Source organism: Lissotriton vulgaris, chromosome 3_1 (assembly GCF_964263255.1).
Source record: "Lissotriton vulgaris chromosome 3_1, aLisVul1.2, whole genome shotgun sequence".
Classification (NCBI taxonomy): Eukaryota; Metazoa; Chordata; class Amphibia; order Caudata; family Salamandridae; genus Lissotriton; species Lissotriton vulgaris.
The window spans coordinates 1,132,211,071-1,132,228,461 of record NC_141689.1 but is presented as its reverse complement, the minus strand read 5'-3'; the positions used below and the strand labels follow the sequence as shown (position 1 = coordinate 1,132,228,461).

At 44.5% G+C, this 17,391-nt stretch overlaps 1 protein-coding gene across 1 annotated transcript in view; it reads left to right on the top strand.

Annotated features, from left to right (window-relative positions):
- Positions 1 to 17,391, top strand: part of ENPEP (glutamyl aminopeptidase) — a 354,204-nt gene that overhangs the window by 118,277 nt on the left and 218,536 nt on the right. The window contains exon 6 of the mRNA XM_086961606.1: positions 14,194 to 14,307. Coding sequence (XP_086817732.1) covers positions 14,194 to 14,307 — 114 coding nt within the window. The remainder of the gene's footprint in view (positions 1 to 14,193; positions 14,308 to 17,391) is intronic.

The window sequence follows — 17,391 nt, the reverse complement described above, 5'->3', positions numbered from 1 at the left end:
CATCTACTTGTGCTATAAACCTTTTCTCTACTTCTGAAACTTTACAAGTCAGATTATTTCTACGTGCATATGATGTATCTAATGTGTCCCAAGGAAGAAAGAATTTAGCCAGTCTATCTTCCTTTTTGTAGTAGTCCCACTTATTCATTTGTTTATAATTCGGAACTTCGGGCAGTACCGAATCATAATTTGAAAAGTAGTACTCAAACCCTTCTCTTCCATAAAATATACTAAGCAGTAAACTACATGTTATCCCATAAGTCAATGGGAGATGGTGATATCTAATGCCTTCGTCTACAGAAGCCGGCAATTGCATACAAACGTAGCAATCTTTGGCCTCCATGGCATCGATATATTCGTACAATAATTTGGCATATGCATTTGACCTAAAGTTTCCCTGTGACTCATCTATGTGTAACCTACGAGCTTCATCTGCAAGTAACGCTTTTTCACGTGTAACAATGCTCTCCTCCTTCTTCCCCACGAGAGCAGGTTTCAAAGTCGTTACAATTTTTACATTTGCTATTCTTTTATCATTCTCATGTCCTGTCATGTAAGATATCGTTACTACTATGATTATGAGAGATATCACTATTGTTATAAGTGTACCTACTATACATCTAGCTTTTCTGTTTGGGTTGCCGTTCTCCATGTTATCAAAACAGCGTACCTCGTTCTCTAGCGAAAGTTCTCTTTCCAGTCTTTGGTTGCTTGTTTGCTTTCACAGTCTTTAAAGTGCTTTTTATTAACAGGTATCTTTTCACCACAATGTCTTTTTCTCTTCTTAGCAGCAGACAACCCTAGCCCTTCTCCGTCCTCTAAATGTAATCCCTAATTTTATTCTTCTTTCCACTCGGCGCTAGGTTATCTTCTTCTTTATAACATAAGTACAAAAGTCTTTTATGCATCAACAATTATTTTCGGACCTGCAGCTTTCACAACAATAATTAACAGTTCAAAGCGAATAACTTTTTCTTCTTCTTCTGTCATTTGCTGACCAACTGTTGGAAATTGTAATCTTTTTAGCACTAGATCTTGAATTCTACTCAAACGTGGGGGTATGGGAAGTGTGAAAGTCAGTAACCCCTCAGTCTCGAGTCCAGGCGCCAACATCCATATCTCCACTGTCACAACTGGATCGAGAGTGGTTACTTTCACGCTCTTCACTCTCCCAGATTTCTGTCCCCAATACATCTGCTAGATAAGTCCACTCTGGGGTGGCGTACCTTCTGCAGGGCACACGTACCCTTCTTGATCTCCGTGGACTCTCAGTTCCTGAATCTGTCGTTTCTTCCTCCTGGTCCGCTTCTTCAGCGATCGGGGCAAGAGTTCTTTTCTTTTTCCTTTCCGAACTTGGCCTTTTTCTTCTCTCCGGCCAACTGGCTTCGTTGCTTTCCGTCTTTCCGCTCCTTGTTCCAGGACCTGTCTCTTGGTCACTCTCAGTCTGCTCGATATCTGTGTCGGATTCCCAATTGCTTTCTTCCCCTGAGGCAACTTCGGTCCCACTCGTGTCCTGACCTTCGTCGCCCTGTTCCAACACAGTTTCAGCTTCTTCGATCACCTCCACAGCTTGGCTTTCCCCCTCTATGGCTTCTCCGCTTCCCGCCGGATTCTCATCCGAGAGAGGAGCTGTGTCTTCTGGAGGTGTTGGCACTCTTCGGGTGTGTGAGGCATGTATCCAGTTTGGCAGACCTCCACACTTCACTGCGGTATTCGTTACAAGTATGACTTGAAACGGTCCTCGCCAACGCACGTCTAAGCAGTTCTTCCTGACATGTTTCTTCACCAGGACCCAGTCTCCTGGACTCAGGTCATGGCACAAGTCTTGTACTGATGGAACCTCTGCAGCCTGGACCTGGAGGGACACAGAATTTACGGCATCAGATAGTCCCTTGCAGTAGTCCAAGATCAAATCGTCTGTGATGTTCACTAGCGCTGCAGTCGGAACCGATGGCAATCTCATAGCTCTCCCCATTAGCACTTCATGTGGAGAGAGGCCTGTTCTTCTATCAGGTGTGCTACGTATACTCATAAGAACTACTGGAAGTGCGTCTGGCCAACTCAGGGATGTCGATGAACAAACTTTAGCCAATCTGGACTTGATAGTACTGTTAATTTGCTCTACGATCCCTGAAGCTTCTGGTCGATAGCTGCAGTGTAGCTTCTGATCGATATTCAAAGCTGAACACAGCATCTTCACCACTTCGCTATTGAAATGAGTTCCTCTGTCCGATTCCAAAGAGGATGGCACCCCAAATCTCGGTATCAGCTCTCTAAGTAACAATTTTGCTACTGTAAGTGTATCGCACCTACGTGTAGGGTAAGCCTCAACCCATCTAGAAAATATGCAAACAATCACTAGCACGTATCTGAGTCTGTTGCATGGAGGCATTTCTATGAAGTCAATCTGCATCCTATTGAAAGGCCCCCCAGACCTTCCTATGTGACTCAAGGTAACTGGTGTTCTCTTTCCCACATTTAGTTGCTGACAGATCGTACATCGCTGACACACTGCTTCTGCCGCTACTCTAAATTTAGGGTTAAACCACGTTTGTCTGAATACTCTCACCATAGCATCTCTTCCTATGTGTGCTGATCCATGCAATTTCCTTGCCATTGGACTAATGAGTTCATTTGGTAATACTGCCCTTCCGTCGGCAGAAACCCAAAAGTTCATCTCACTTTTTTCGCACCCTGCTGTTTCCCAGCCCTTTTTCTCATCATCTGGTGCATTTTCCTGTACTGCTCTCAATTCATCCCACGTATCCACCGTGTCTAACAACATGGTCAATTCAGTTCTTTCCTGGATTCCCCCCACTTTTGCATCAGTGTGAGAATATCCCTGCTCTGCGCAGTAACGCGCTACTTCATCTGCATATTTATTTCCTAGTGATACAAAATCCGTATTTTTGGTATGTGCTACACATTTGACCACAGCTATGGCCATAGGTTTTTGCAAAGCCTCTAACAGAAGTTTCACGAATTCTCCATTCCTAATAGGAGAACCCGAGGAGGTCATGTAACCTCTTTGAGACCACAACTGCCCGTAATCATGAACTACGCCGAAACCATACTGACTATCAGTGTATATGGTGACTCGGAGTCTTTCGCCTGCTAAGCAAGCACGAGTCAAAGCCACGATTTCAGCTACCTGTGCGGAGTGTACTCCTTCCAGGCAAGCGGCTTCTATAACTCTGGTAATCGTGCATACTGCATAAGCTGCTCTCAGCTGACCGACATCGTTTCTTACGCATGAACCATCAACGAAGAAAATTTCGTCTGGGTCTGTCAATGGCTCATCTACGATATCAGGTCTCGGTTTGGTACATAGTTCAGTCACATCGAGGCAGTCATGTTCTGTACAATTGTCGTCGTCCACTTCATTCGGAAGTGGCATCAAGGTTGCAGGATTCAAGACAGAGCATCTCTTTAGGGTCACATTCTCGGCAGCCAGTATGACCTGCTCGTAGCGCGTGAGCCTGCTATTCGTCAGATGCTGAGTCTTAGTCCTGGTCATTAACAGTTCTACAGAATGTGGTACATACACTTCTAACTGATGACCCATAACTACGCTTTCAGATCTTTCAATGCTGACACCCGTTGCAGCTACGGATTTGAGACATCCGGGCAACGCTGCGGCTACTGGATCTAATGTAGCCGAAAAATACGCCACTGGCCTGCGCGCATCTCCATGGACCTGTGCTAATACCGCTAAAGCGCATCCCTCTCTCTCGCAGCAGTAAAGCAAAAAAGGTTTCTTATAATCCGGCATTCCTAAAGCCGGGGCACGACATAAGTCCTCCCTCAGCTGCAAAAACGCCATCAAACAATCTTTGTCCCATGGTACCGGATCACTTACTCCTTTGTGCGTCAGTTGTAATAACGGTTTTGCCTTCAGTGAGAAGTTGGCTATCCACTGTCAACAATAACCGACCATGCCTAGAAACATCCTGACTTCTCTTTGTGTCGTAGGCGCGTTCATTTTCATAATCGCCTCTATTCTGTCTGGAGACACCTTCCGCTTTCCTTTTTCAATCCTGTGGCCCAAGTATTGCACCTCAGTCTTACAATATTGCAATTTACTTGGAGACACCTTGTGTCCGTTCTCGGCCAAGTGATTTAACAAGGTGATGGTGTCTTCTCTGCAAGCTTCCTCAGTTTCTGACGCAACTAGGAGGTCGTCTATGTACTGGACTAGAACTGAATTCTTGGGCAGTACTAGACTCTCAAGATTTCGTTTCAATAACTGGTTAAAGATCGATGGGCTCTCCGTATACCCCTGAGGGATACGACACCATGTTAGGACGCGATCTTCCAGCTTGAAAGCGAAAAGATATTGGCTCTCTTCATCTAACGGTATCGAAAAGAAAGCCTGGCACAAATCTATCACGGTAAATCATTCAGCTTGGAACGGTATCTGGAATAATATCACTGATGGATTCGGTACCACTGGACAACATGAGACAACAATGTTATTAATCTTTCGAAGATCCTGCACTATTCTGTATTTTCCACTAGGTTTCTGCAAACCCATGATCGGGGAGTTGCATGGACTTCCCACGATCTCCTTCAGTATTCCCTGCTTAATCATGGATTCGATCACAGGCTTGATCCCTGCAATCGTTTCTGGCGTTAGCTTATACTGTGGTGTTCTTGGATACTCAGCATGGGGTCTTACCAAGATTTTTACCGGTTCCACTCCCTTGATCAATCCAATTTCTTCCCCAGTAAAATCCCATACCTCAGCTGAGACTTTCTCTCTCAAGTCTTGTGGAAGCTCCTCCACTGTTAAGGTAGGATAAAGTTCCACACATTCCCTTGAGTTTACAACTTTAAAATCAGCGTCCTCATCATTGGTCTGCACTTCTACTCCCTCAGGTGTGCAATGTATCGTGCAATTTAGTTTGCACAGCAAATCTCTCCCTAATAAGCACACAGGACTAGAATCGCAGATCACAAACTGATGTTCGTCACTGTAATTCCCTATCCTTACTGACACTGGTTCGGTCAAGGGATTCGTCATCCTTTTGTTCGCGACTCCTACCACCTGAACCGTTTCTCCTGATATTGGCAGACCCGGGACTACCGCAGATCTTAACGTGGATCGAGTGGCCCCTGTATCTACCAAAAAGGTTGTAGGACATCCCGCTATTTACGCCTCTACGTATGGACCTCTCTGATCTACTTCCAAGGCGGCTCCTAGTGTACAATCTTCCTCCCTATTCGCCCTCTGCCCTGTAAGTGGGTCCACGTAGTAACACTCCTCTCCTCCTACAAACAACGGCATCTGTCTGTAGGTTTTCCCTCCGTTTGTGATGCGAGGTGGTTGAGGAAACGGGGCTCGAGGAGTCTGAGTCCCCCCTTTGACAAACCTGCCCTTCGGGACTATGGCTCCCTTAACCACGTTGTTCTGGACCTCTTCCTCCTCCTGCTCTAATTCCCCTGACTCAACATTGTAAGGACACTCGCGTCGCCAGTGTCCCACCTCATTACACTGATGGCATCTCGTCGTCTTTTTCAGTGTCGCGATATCCATTCTCGGTCTCGGTCTTTCTTCCTCGTCTCTGCTCTGATTATTCTGTTTCTTTGCCTGCGTCCCTGTTCCCTGCTGCCGCGGTTTATCCTTTCCAGCAGCTTGCATTTGCACTAGCATTAGTTTTTCTTTAAGCTTCTTTGCCTTTGAGTCTATCTCGTCACTACAATACCTTGCGTATCTCAGAATCTCATCTAAAGGTTTGTTCTGCCAACAGATCAGATGCTGTTGGATCATTAGGCATATTTCCGGTCTCAATCCGAGGACAAACTTTGAAACAAACTGTCCTATGTCCTTGGGATCCATCACATCTAACCCGCTGTATTGCTTGAATGCTTTCAGCAATCGCTCGTAAAACTCATGCACTGTCTCTTTCGGCTCCTGAGTAGTTCGATCTATCTTTACCCAGTCTATGTCTTGCACCGGCACTTTCTCTTTTAGCCATGTTATTACTCTCTCGTATTTTTCCATGACTCTATCAGATGGACCATTCGTCCTGGCGTCTCTTGATGGCTCACAAGTGGGCCATTCAACACTAAGCTTGCACGCCGTCCACAAGTCTCCGGGTACTACGATATCGAACAGTGTGTTCAAATCGATCCACAGTACCTTCGAGATCTTCACGAATCTTTCTACCTGCTTATACCACTCGACAGGATTATCTCTAAGCTTTGGGAAGGAATTGGTGAATGCCGCCAAATCCCCCCTACTCCAGGGCACATGAACGTAGCTTCCATTCGCGATTTCTCGCAAAGGGAAGGCTTCCATTCGCATCAAGCCTGTGTCCTGGGAGCCCTCAAGTACACTCCGTCTAACAGAGCCCTTTCTGGACCATCTTTCCTCCCATCTATCTAGATCTCTCCATATTCTGATACTTACGATCAATTCCCTTATGTGTACTTTCAGCGCGATCGTTCTGCGATCATCTAAATCCTGATCCGTGCAAGTTAGCCTATGGTTACTCTGTAAAGCCTTAGTTCGTGACAGGTCTACCATGTACCTGTTTGCTAAATTTGATAAGTTCTCATGAACTGTCCTCGCTCTTCGAGTAATATCTTTGGATAGAAACAGTATCTCATCTGGTGTATACGAGTCTAATCTCTCTAGTGCCACTGTGCCATCAATCAACTCATCCAGATCTGCCTTCAAACTCATCACGTCTAGCCGTTTTGCTTTTATTTCAGCTTTCAGCATTTCAGTTCTATGTTCCTCTCTCATATCCCTCTCACTTCCACTATGCGCCCTACGCCTGAGCACAGGTGAGTTATGAGGAGTCTTCCTTCCATCTCTTCGTTCCCACCCTTCTAGATCCCAAGCCTTTCCATCTCCACGTGGGGTATGGTGGAATAATGCTCCGTCCCCCAACCCTATGTTCCGATTTTTAGGCTCGGTTTCTCCAGATGTGAGATAGGATCCACCGTTCTGTTCTAACCCATTATAACTTGCTTGTTGTCTGGTGTCGCTTAATAAAATGAAAGGCCCTCGCCGGTCTTCCGTGTTCCCGTGATCTCTTTCGTGATCACCGGATGCATGGCGAGACGTTTCGCGACTCCCTAAATTCTCATGACTCCGACCACTATCCCCGGATGCATGTCGAGACGCTTCGCGACTCTCCATGTTTCCGTGACTCCAATGTCTCACATTCTCACCTGGGGCATGGTGTGTGCACCTAAAGGTATTCTGGTACTCCTGCGTTCTACGTTGTCCTTCACTGAAGGTGACGCGAGGCACTTCGCCACACCCTGCACTTCTGTCTTCGCACATTAGCCTGTTGCCGTTATCAGTAGGATAAGTATCCCTTCTGCTCTCTTGGCTTCCTCCCTCCCACTCGGGACTGCTTTCGCCAGCTCCACAATGAGAGAGAATCCTGTTATCCTGCTCTCTCCACTCGGATCCCGTTTCTAAACTTTTATTCCGAGCTTCTTCGGCCGCGTCCCATTCTCTCAGGTATTCCCTTAATTCCTTATGGGTTTTCGGTTTAGGACCCCTCAAATCCATTGGCCCTCTTCGACCTCCCTGTTCTACCCTGGGACCCGTTGCGGAATCTAATGGGGTACTCCGACTTATTGGTGCTCGTATTTGCCTGTGGGAATTCATTGTGGCATTCCTATTCTCCTCTTCTGCTCTTTCATTGTCCCATCGTGCCTGTTCCTCCTGCTGGACCCCTTCTGGGTTATAGATTGACACAATAGGGCCTATGGTGACCGGGACCTGCAAAGCGTCCGGCATTTGGTATGACCTAGCGCATTGCGTCTCCGGCACCTTCTGGACCACAAATCTTCCCACTACTCTCTGTTCAGGACTAGCTTGGGGTATTTCTACAGTCTTAGTAGCGTCCCATTCTGTTACTGGGATCGACTTATATTCCCCCCACCTAGTTCCGTCCGTTTGTGGTAATATGGGACTCGCAAGTTCACCGCTGTATGGAGGTGGTCTATCTGTTAATAGCCTTTCTATTAGATCCTCCTCCGACTCGCTTTCCTCATCCACTTGTTCTAGAGGTTTCCTTTCTCCCGTAGCCTCTATCATGGTGAACAGTTTGTCCGCTTCTACCTTCTGTACCCTCCATTTCTTAGCTTCATCGTCCCATTTAGCATCCTGCACTGCTTTTACCGATCTTCTCACTCTTTCTTGTCGCCTCTTTACGCCCCTTTCGTGTGCTGTTCTAAACCACACACCAAGAGCTTCAAATTGTGTTGGCCTCGGTAGAGGTCTCATTGAAAGCATCGTCGCCTTCAGTTGGTTCAACACTTCTAATTTAAATGTTCCAAATCTTGGAAACGCTAGTTCTTTTTGCCCTTCGGTTAGCCTGTGCCACTCGGAAATCCATAATATCGAGTGTAGGCCTACATTTACTGCCATATGATATGCAGGTGTGCCTTCTGGTGGAGCTTCTTCTCCGGCATACAAATTTCTCCTTTTCTTTTTAAAGATTTTTCCTAAACCCTTAAAACACTTCATTTTGATAACGTACGATATTTCTTACTTATTTACGTCTTGATAACAACCACCAATCCCTGTACGACTCTCGCTAATCAGCCTATCCCAGCACGGTTCTACACTAACTGACCAATCTCAGCGCGGCTCTACGCTGACGTCACTTCTCTCTTCTTCAGCAGCTTCCCTCGTTTCTCAACTCGTCTCACGATTTCATATGCGTTTTCATTCATACATTGAAAAATGACTACTTCCGTCCAAGCGATCACTTTTCTCTGACTGTACGGCCACAGTCTAACTGTAATTTCTACCTCAACTGGCACAGCGTCTTTCCTCTTACGGTCGGACACTTGCCTTAACTGATAGGTTACTTACACACAGTAAACGTACGACCAGCGTCCGCTACTCATTCACTCACACATACGCTCCCCCTATCATCGGTCTGTCGGGAAATCAATGGTACCTCATGACCCCCTTTCAATGGTAGACAAATTACTCTAGGTGTTCGATACACCTGAACCACTTAAGTCCTCTGGACATAAGATTTCATCCGGTTGCGCGCGCTCACAACCTTCCCTCAATCACACTACAGGCATTCAACTCCGCTTGACATTACAACACAGGAACAACATAAAACACCGCAATCTTACAACGCATGACCCTTATACTCACTCTCGACCGACTCTGCTGCTTTTCTCTCGACGCACCGTCAGCACCGTCTTCGGCTGCAATTCTTCTTCTGGTCGACGATGACTAGGGACCTTGGGGTAAACTAACCTGGCCTAGGTCGTCTTCCTCAAGAAGATAACCATCATTACTCTGCTACCAACTGCGGGGAATGAGATTTTGATATCAATTTATGATTATGATAAATTTAATAAAGAATCCCATTCATCTGTTTTGGACCGCTTATATCTGTCATTGAGGAAAGGACCACCCCCGCATTGGTTAGACAAACCCCATTAATTGACGCCACTCTGAAGAACCACTTACAACTGATAAAGTTTTAAGAGTTTATATAAGGTTGAATTTGAATGCGATACAATCCACTCAGGATAAAATCTCAAAGTATACAAAATACAAAATCAATTAAAATATCAGTCGCTTTAAGCTTCGGTGTGAAGTGGTTCCTTCTGCGTCATCTGCAGTAAGACAAAAACAATAATCGAGTTAAAACTGTCCCTACTCTATGCTATGTGACAACCCTACTTCGCAAGTTTCTTCCCTAAAAAGGTGTCAGCAGTTTGACTTCCAAAGAAGTTCAAACTCTCTTTAGCCTCTAAAGGAAATCTTAAGTTTCAGAAGCAGTACCCTATCTGCCTACCCATCCGCTCTCTAAGGGTCCTCGGCCTACTGCTCCCTTGCGCTCTGATGTCTCAGCGCATCTGCTCAAGGCATCTACCCTTCGCCTTTGCTCTGAGCAATTCGTCTCGCTGTTCCTAATCTCCCAATTGCTACCTCCTCCCCGGGGTGCTGTCCCTAAAATACACAATCACCGTGTGGGTGGAACGCCCCTTGACGCCCACCACGGACTTTCCCCGATGATGTCAACTTCCTGCTTCTTCCATTGGTCCATTCCTTGCGTCGTCCGTTAAGTTGACCCTTCTCCTTTGGATGTCATCTTCATCATTTCATCGTCGACATTTATCGATTCTTTCAGATCATGTAACATAGAAACTTAGACAAGGCCTTAACTCTATGTCTCTTAACTTGACCCTGCTAGGTCCTGTGAATGGTCTTGTCAAAACATAGTCTACATTCAAAGTGTCTCTCCTCACGTTCGAGCAATAAGCTCCGTCCGGCATTGTCACCTTAAATCTAACAAGTGCTAGACTTCTCGGCTCTCATGTCCACTTCAAGCTATTTACGACCTTCACAAGCCCTCTAAATTACATTCATGTGACTATGCTCCTTCGAACTCTTGGTCAGCTAGGTTACAAACACAAATGACCTAAACTCTTCCAGCATTCCTACAGAAACCCTCTACACAGCATAACCTTTAGCATACATTTTATATATTCGTACTTCAGCAAAAACCCTAGTTATACATAAATACATTCTACATCAAATATAAGTAATACATAGAATACGACTGTATAGAATATAACTTATGCATTTCCTTGGTTACATCTTTATATGAGTTCTCTTATACATTTATCCACGTTTCTCCACGTTTACGTCTTTCCACGTTACATTTCTCGCCGCTTCTCCAATTTAAAGTTACACACGTTTAAAGTTACACACGTACACGAATTCTACTGTGCACGTTCGATATTTCCTAAGCATTTCTACACATTTCTATATATATATCCATCATGTATACGGGTCTTCTAAATCTAATGCATTTTAACATGTGAATACATTTACATTTCCTATACCATGTTATCACATTCATTGGCCTTTATACTATAGTTGCCAACTTTACATTACGATATACGTTTCATTCCTACGTTTATAACATATACGTCTAGATATGGTTACTATGTACTTTGCATTCAAATTGCGCTCTCTCACTATTGAAAGTGCTTGTTGCACACTTTCTCTGTAAAACGTAGTATGCACAAGGATGATGTTAATGTAAATACATTTTACTTGTTATTGATTTAGAAATATGTTTCTAATATGTCAAAAGCTAGATTGCATTCGCCATGGGAGATATCTCAGTGAGAAAAACGTGCAGTAGCCTTTCAAATAGTTTTTATAACAATAAGCGTAAGAATAATTCTTACGCGTAACTATAGCCTGTTGTAACATTCAAGTAGTCCCTAGAAGTTCTATAAAAATTCTATATTTTCTGAATAGTTCCTAAAAGTTTATGGCTTTAACATTTATGACTCTTCCATCTAGAGAGAATATTGTTGCTATTGTAGTGCAATGGCCTAGTCCAAAAGTCAACGAGCATAAAAGGACTACTTTTTCATCGTCTGCATGGACTGCAGTGACTACATTGCCTTTTGGAGAAGTGGTGGACAGGCTCGATCAAAGGCAGTGTTAGAAATTGTGATATTTTTGTCAGAAGGCGTGCTAGCTTTTTGCACCTGCATTGTTCTCATCACATCATGGAGCAATATTAAGTTACTGAAAAAAGAGTGCAACCGATTGTAATCCACAAACTGAGCACATTAAAAACTATCTGGTTTTCCTCACTCACCTTTTGAACATACTTAGTTGTCCTCATTCATGCCCTACGCACAGAAAACCATGCCAAAGTCTTCACAAATTCACAATTTCATCTTTTCACTTTTCACTTTATACTCTCAACAAATATCACATACCATCAGCCATGCATAATTACACATTACACAACCTCCTCCATATCCTACACACTCTTGTGCAAATAACACTTATCCCACTGCATTACACCTCCAGTCAGACTCTAAACCTAGCTACATCCTGCACAGTCAAATACTACACAAGCTTCAACATCGGGTCGTTACTGCTCACGCACAGTTGTGCTATGCACACTCCCAGCAAGGCACTTGTAACACTGAAAAATCGTTGTTCACATCTTCATTTCTAGGGTTTAGAATTTAATGAACGAAACCATTAGCACCTACTACAGCTTTTCCCCGTTGCAATGGTACACAACATGCATAATTCAATAATTCCCTCGCCAGTTTCTGCATGCCTCTTTATTTACAAGCAATTTACTGGTGATTTTTACCCAGTAAATTTTAGCTGGTTTGACCTGCCAACATTCACCTGAGGAAAAGTCTAAGAGGTTGGAAAACCACGACAGACTCATAATTGTGACCCCCTGCAAACAAGACCTTGCATAGGACCAAATCTAAATACGGTACTCCTAACTCACGACTGGGTGCTCTTTGCGGTATGGACCTTTCAGTACGCCCATATCAGTAGTCTATATGTTAAGAAATTCATACCTTTGATGATGGCCAAAGTCCCACCACAGCTGCTAAGAGCGTTTGGGAAACTTGATCAAGGCCTTTACTGGCCGGAATTTGAAAATTGTAATTATGGGACCTAAAGTCCACAATCAATGGATGGGGACAGTAATGTTTTCAGGGTGATTTTCCTGATTTCTGTGAGTAGCAGGACTCAGGTAACCTGTAGAGACCAAAATTAATCACATACGTCTGCTACGTTTTCTGTAATGGAGGGAAACATCACTTACAACGCATTCATTACAACGCACTACCATTACAACGCAACCATTACAACGCAAACCATTACAACGCATTGCGCTGGGGGGGCGCTCTAGGATAGGGAATATATTTAATTTACTATCCAACACCTTCCCTACTATCCACGGGGACTGGAGTTGGAATAGTAAATTAAATAATTCACTATCCAGCGCTTAAAAGCACTATGCGTTGTAATGGTATGTAATGTAAAAACCGTGTTGTAACAGCAGGCGTTGTAATAGCCTGCGTTGTAACGTCACCAATCCTGTAATGGAATATACTCAATAGTCACTGGTCCCTTTTGCCACAAACTCTTTCGTTTATTGGAGTTTCTAAACTGCTGCACTGTTTTCAGTGTGTCACACTACTCTGATGGGGCGAGACCACATTGAGGTGTGGAGATTTAGAGATGTTGGTAAAGAATCGAAGGAATCAAATGATTTAGCATGGCCAAAGCCCACTGTGGACAAAAAATAGGGATTGCGGCTCCAATGTCAGTGGAGTTTCCTTTATAAAATACTAGCAGCCCGTCCCGACCTTGTCCGGGAGCAATCAGGCTTCCCCAACCCCCGCCTGCCCCGACATTGCCCAGCAGCTCGGGCCCCCGGCCACTCCGTCCCCTGCCTGCCCCGACATTGTCCCCCGGATGTCACAAAGGCCCAGTGTTGAGGCGCTCGGCATAAATCTCCATGGCAGATGCTGTAAGTCCCCGTCCCCCGCCTGCCCCGACCCCCGCCTGCCCGACATTGTCCCCCGGAGCCTTACCTCAGCCGCCGCTCCTCAGTTCACCACTCCTCCTTTTGTTTTGGTGTAAGTCCCCGTCCCCCGCCTGCCCCGACCCCCGCCTGCCTGACATTGTCCCCCAGAGCCTTACCTCAGCCGCCGCTCCTCAGTTCACCGCTCCTCGCCGCTGGTCATCGCTCCTCCCACCGGTCCGCTGCTCCTCACCTTCTCCCCCGCGCCATGTCCGCCGCTCGTCACCGCTCCTCCTTGCACTCCTGGACGCCGCACCTCCCCGTGCTCCTGACGCCAGCACGCAGGTCGCGGCCGGTGAACTTCGAGGGGACAAATTTTTTTATAATGTAAATTTTTTAAATATAACGTATTTTTTAACTTTATATAGCCTATGTCCATCTGCACAACCTGAGGATTACAACGATGTATTCAGTCGCTGGCGCTGTGGTTCCCGAGTTTACCCGCCTCATAGCCTCAAAGTTCTGCCTTTATAATAGTAGTATAGATAGTTCTATAGGAAAATTAAATGTTATGGGACAACTTCAATTTCCAATGCAGCTAACAATACAAATTGCCGTTGGTTCTATTTTTGAGCCACAAAACTTTCGAAACTTCGATTAGGCTGGCACAGACTAATGCCAGAGGGGGATTATTGCATTTTTGGAACCTTCAAAAAGGAGGCACTTTTGAACAAATGTCAAATTGTGTTATTTGGGCTTATGTGTGTGTTCACTTATGATGTTGCGACAAGACTGGTCTGATCACCAATCTGACTTCCTGTGAATAATGTCGGGTTTTTTTTTTGGTCAAAGAAATGCTTATTTGTTTCCCTTTTGTCTTCAGTGGTTTGGGAATATTGTGACTATGGACTGGTGGGATGACCTCTGGCTGAATGAAGGATTTGCCAGTTACTTTGAATACAAGGGAATAGATGCGGCTGAACCAGACTGGCAAATGGTAAGCATTTGTGTAAATGCATGTGTTGTTCTTGTCTTTTGTGTGGCAGGGGCATAGTTCAGAAAAAAGTATACAGTGAGTCAAATCAAATCAAAAACAACGTTATTTGGTTTTACATATAGAAAACCATAAGTTACACAGCATCCAAATATCATTTAAAACATGAAGTTTGAAAAATTACAGTTCATATCAGTAATAAAAGAGAAAATGGATCCATTAGTAAAAAGAAATACATACCACACATTAAAACAAGATGTGCTTTCTACCGAAAAAAAGCTATTTTTCCCAGCAAACTCTGGTTCTCACTGTAGATTTCAGGTAGCCCACGATGAAGAAGATACAATCTGCTTTACACAGTTGGAGATACAAAAGCGCGGGGCGAACCTGGTTAAAATTCAACCTCTTTAAAAGGGGAAGTTATAAATATCTCTGGTGTACCTCGTAACATTTACAGAGTAACATAAAGTGTAGCAGATCCTCTGGAGACACGCCAACGCAGTCACAGGGTGCTAACACCTGTCCTCTGCAGCACCCTTTTGGAATGGCAAGTAACAAATGGAAAAGGTCCAGACAAAACCTGGACAATAAAAACCTTTCGTAAGTGGACAGTGACCCCAGGAGATAAGGCTCTATCGACAGAAATTTACGAACGCTGGGTTTTCGCACTTCCAACTCATCTCTATCTAGCTTTCTTATACAGCTAAAGACTTTCTTTACAAACTCCACATCCTTTTTTACAATAGTGTCAGCCTTTAAAAAAGGTTCAGGATGCCCCAGCTTTACAAAACAACCTCTGATATATTTCAGCCATGGTATACAGGACATGTGGTCAAGGCTCATACAAACGGTTATAATCCGCTGACTGGGAGCTAAATCCTTATTCAGCCAACACTTAAGCCAAAATACTAAGGAGCACATGGCCAGGGTGTCACATAAAAAAGGTACCCCCAGTTCCTCGTGGACCACCAGGTTTGATATACCACTTGGTACACCCAGAAATCGCTTTAAATCATTATTCTCAACCACCTGCAATACATCTGTGGTGGTATGTCCCCAGATTTCACTGCCATAGCAGGCGGTAGCTAAGCCTTTAGCCTTGTATATTTTCAACATAGCTGCAATTGGGTGCTTACCCATCTTTGCAGCAAAGTAAAAAATAGCAGCGATTACCCTTGTAAACTCCCCTTTTTCTTCTGGATAAGGGGCCCCCACTTCAGACGGTCATCCAGTAAAAGCCCCAAGTACAAGGCAAGACCTACATTAAAGTCATACTTTTTCTTGGGCCACGTCCCTACCTGCAGTATGTAGAATTTGGCGTTATTAATAGCCAAATTTCGGGACCCCGTAAAATTTAGAAAGGTATCAAGCAGGGATTGGAGTCCCCTAGCAGTTCTGGCTATGAGGACCGCATCGTCCGCATATAGTAGGATGGGGAGATACCGTCCCCTACATACGGAAAATCTGCCCCTGTACCGACAAGGCCCTATCTAGATCATTTATATAGAGGTTGAACAGAAAAGGGGCCATAATGCAACCCTGCCAAACCCGTCTCCCGACCTAAAAATCCCTGAAAACACGGAGATCCTGAGCATATCTAACATTCGCCTTGGTGTCCCTATGCAGATCCTCTAGGAAGTTGATGATATTGTCCTCCACCCCCATGACCCTCATGGACTGCCACAGCTTGGCCCGATTGACACAGTCAAACGTGGAAGAAAGGTCCATGAAGGCCAGGCAGATCATACCTGGGCGAGCAATCGTGTACTTCCCAAGGATCAGATAAAGGTTAAGGCATTGGGCCACAGTTGATGGCCCCGGGCAAAAATTATACTGAATGTCAGTAATGATCTTATGTTTTTCTGCCCAGGAGGACAATCCCTCCAATAACACTCCTCACGCTACCTTTACTACTGAGTCTAGAAGGGAGATCGGCCTATAGCAAAAAGTGCTATTGCGGTCCCCCTTCTTGAACACCGGCACAAGAGTAGACGTAGACCATGAATCCGGGCAACCGTCCCTGGCTGCGGCATTAAGCACAGCCACAAGGATCGGTGCCCAGAAAGATGGATCGAATTTATAGAGTTCCGGTGGGATGCCCTACATGAGTGAGTCAATTTATTAGTTCTAAATGTCGGAGCCATCATTGAAGGTGTAATACTGTAATTATATATTCATATATGATATATATTGTTATATTATTTATAACATATTTTATATACATATATAAATAGATATAGATATATTTTTTATGTATTTGTTGCACTGCTGAAAAGAGTTGATTTATGTGCACTATCTCTATATTTTTCAATTTATTGTAGTTTGTATAAATGTGAACCTGTCTTGCGGAATTGATGACTTTCACTTTTTTCTGAAAGCTTTTATTCTGACTGTTTCCAAGAGCTTGCTGGTCACTATTTAGGATACACTAAAGACCTGTTTTAAAAAGCTATTTTGTGCACCTGCTTCCAGCTATGGGGCATAAAAAATGAATTTGCTAGATTGTAAACCGCCCTTTCCTTTTTGGAAGGGCACCAACGGGTGTTGAATGCCACATAGTAGGGACAGAAGGGGTAAAGCATTTCTTGTGTATTTTTAGCCCAAACAATGAGGAAATCAATCCCTTCTGCGGGACGGGGCGTGCTACGACTAGCGACTACGCTGGAGCCCTGTTATTGTAGTGCTATGTGAGGTGTATGGGTAGTGAGAGGAAGGGACAGGGGTGGAGGAAGTGAGTGGGTTAAAAGGTACCTGGCCTTATAGACTTAAAGAATTTAATAGGTCATAGGCTGGTACTGTTAAAATGGTAGTCCGGAGACATCCGGCGTATTAATGTGCAGATACTCCTGGGCAAGTTAAAATGTTTTGAAGCATCAAGGCTTCTTCCTCAGGACTAAAGATGATCCCTTCAGTGCTCACTATGTTGCTATCTATTGGTGCAGAATAAAAAGGTGCTATGTACAGTATGTGATATTAAATACAGTACCCAGTCGGTATTGTTAGCATGTAAGCTCAGTCATTATTTCTGAAATTAAGCTGGATGGCGCGTGGCGAGGCGAGGACTTCCTAACCACTAAATCAGTGGCC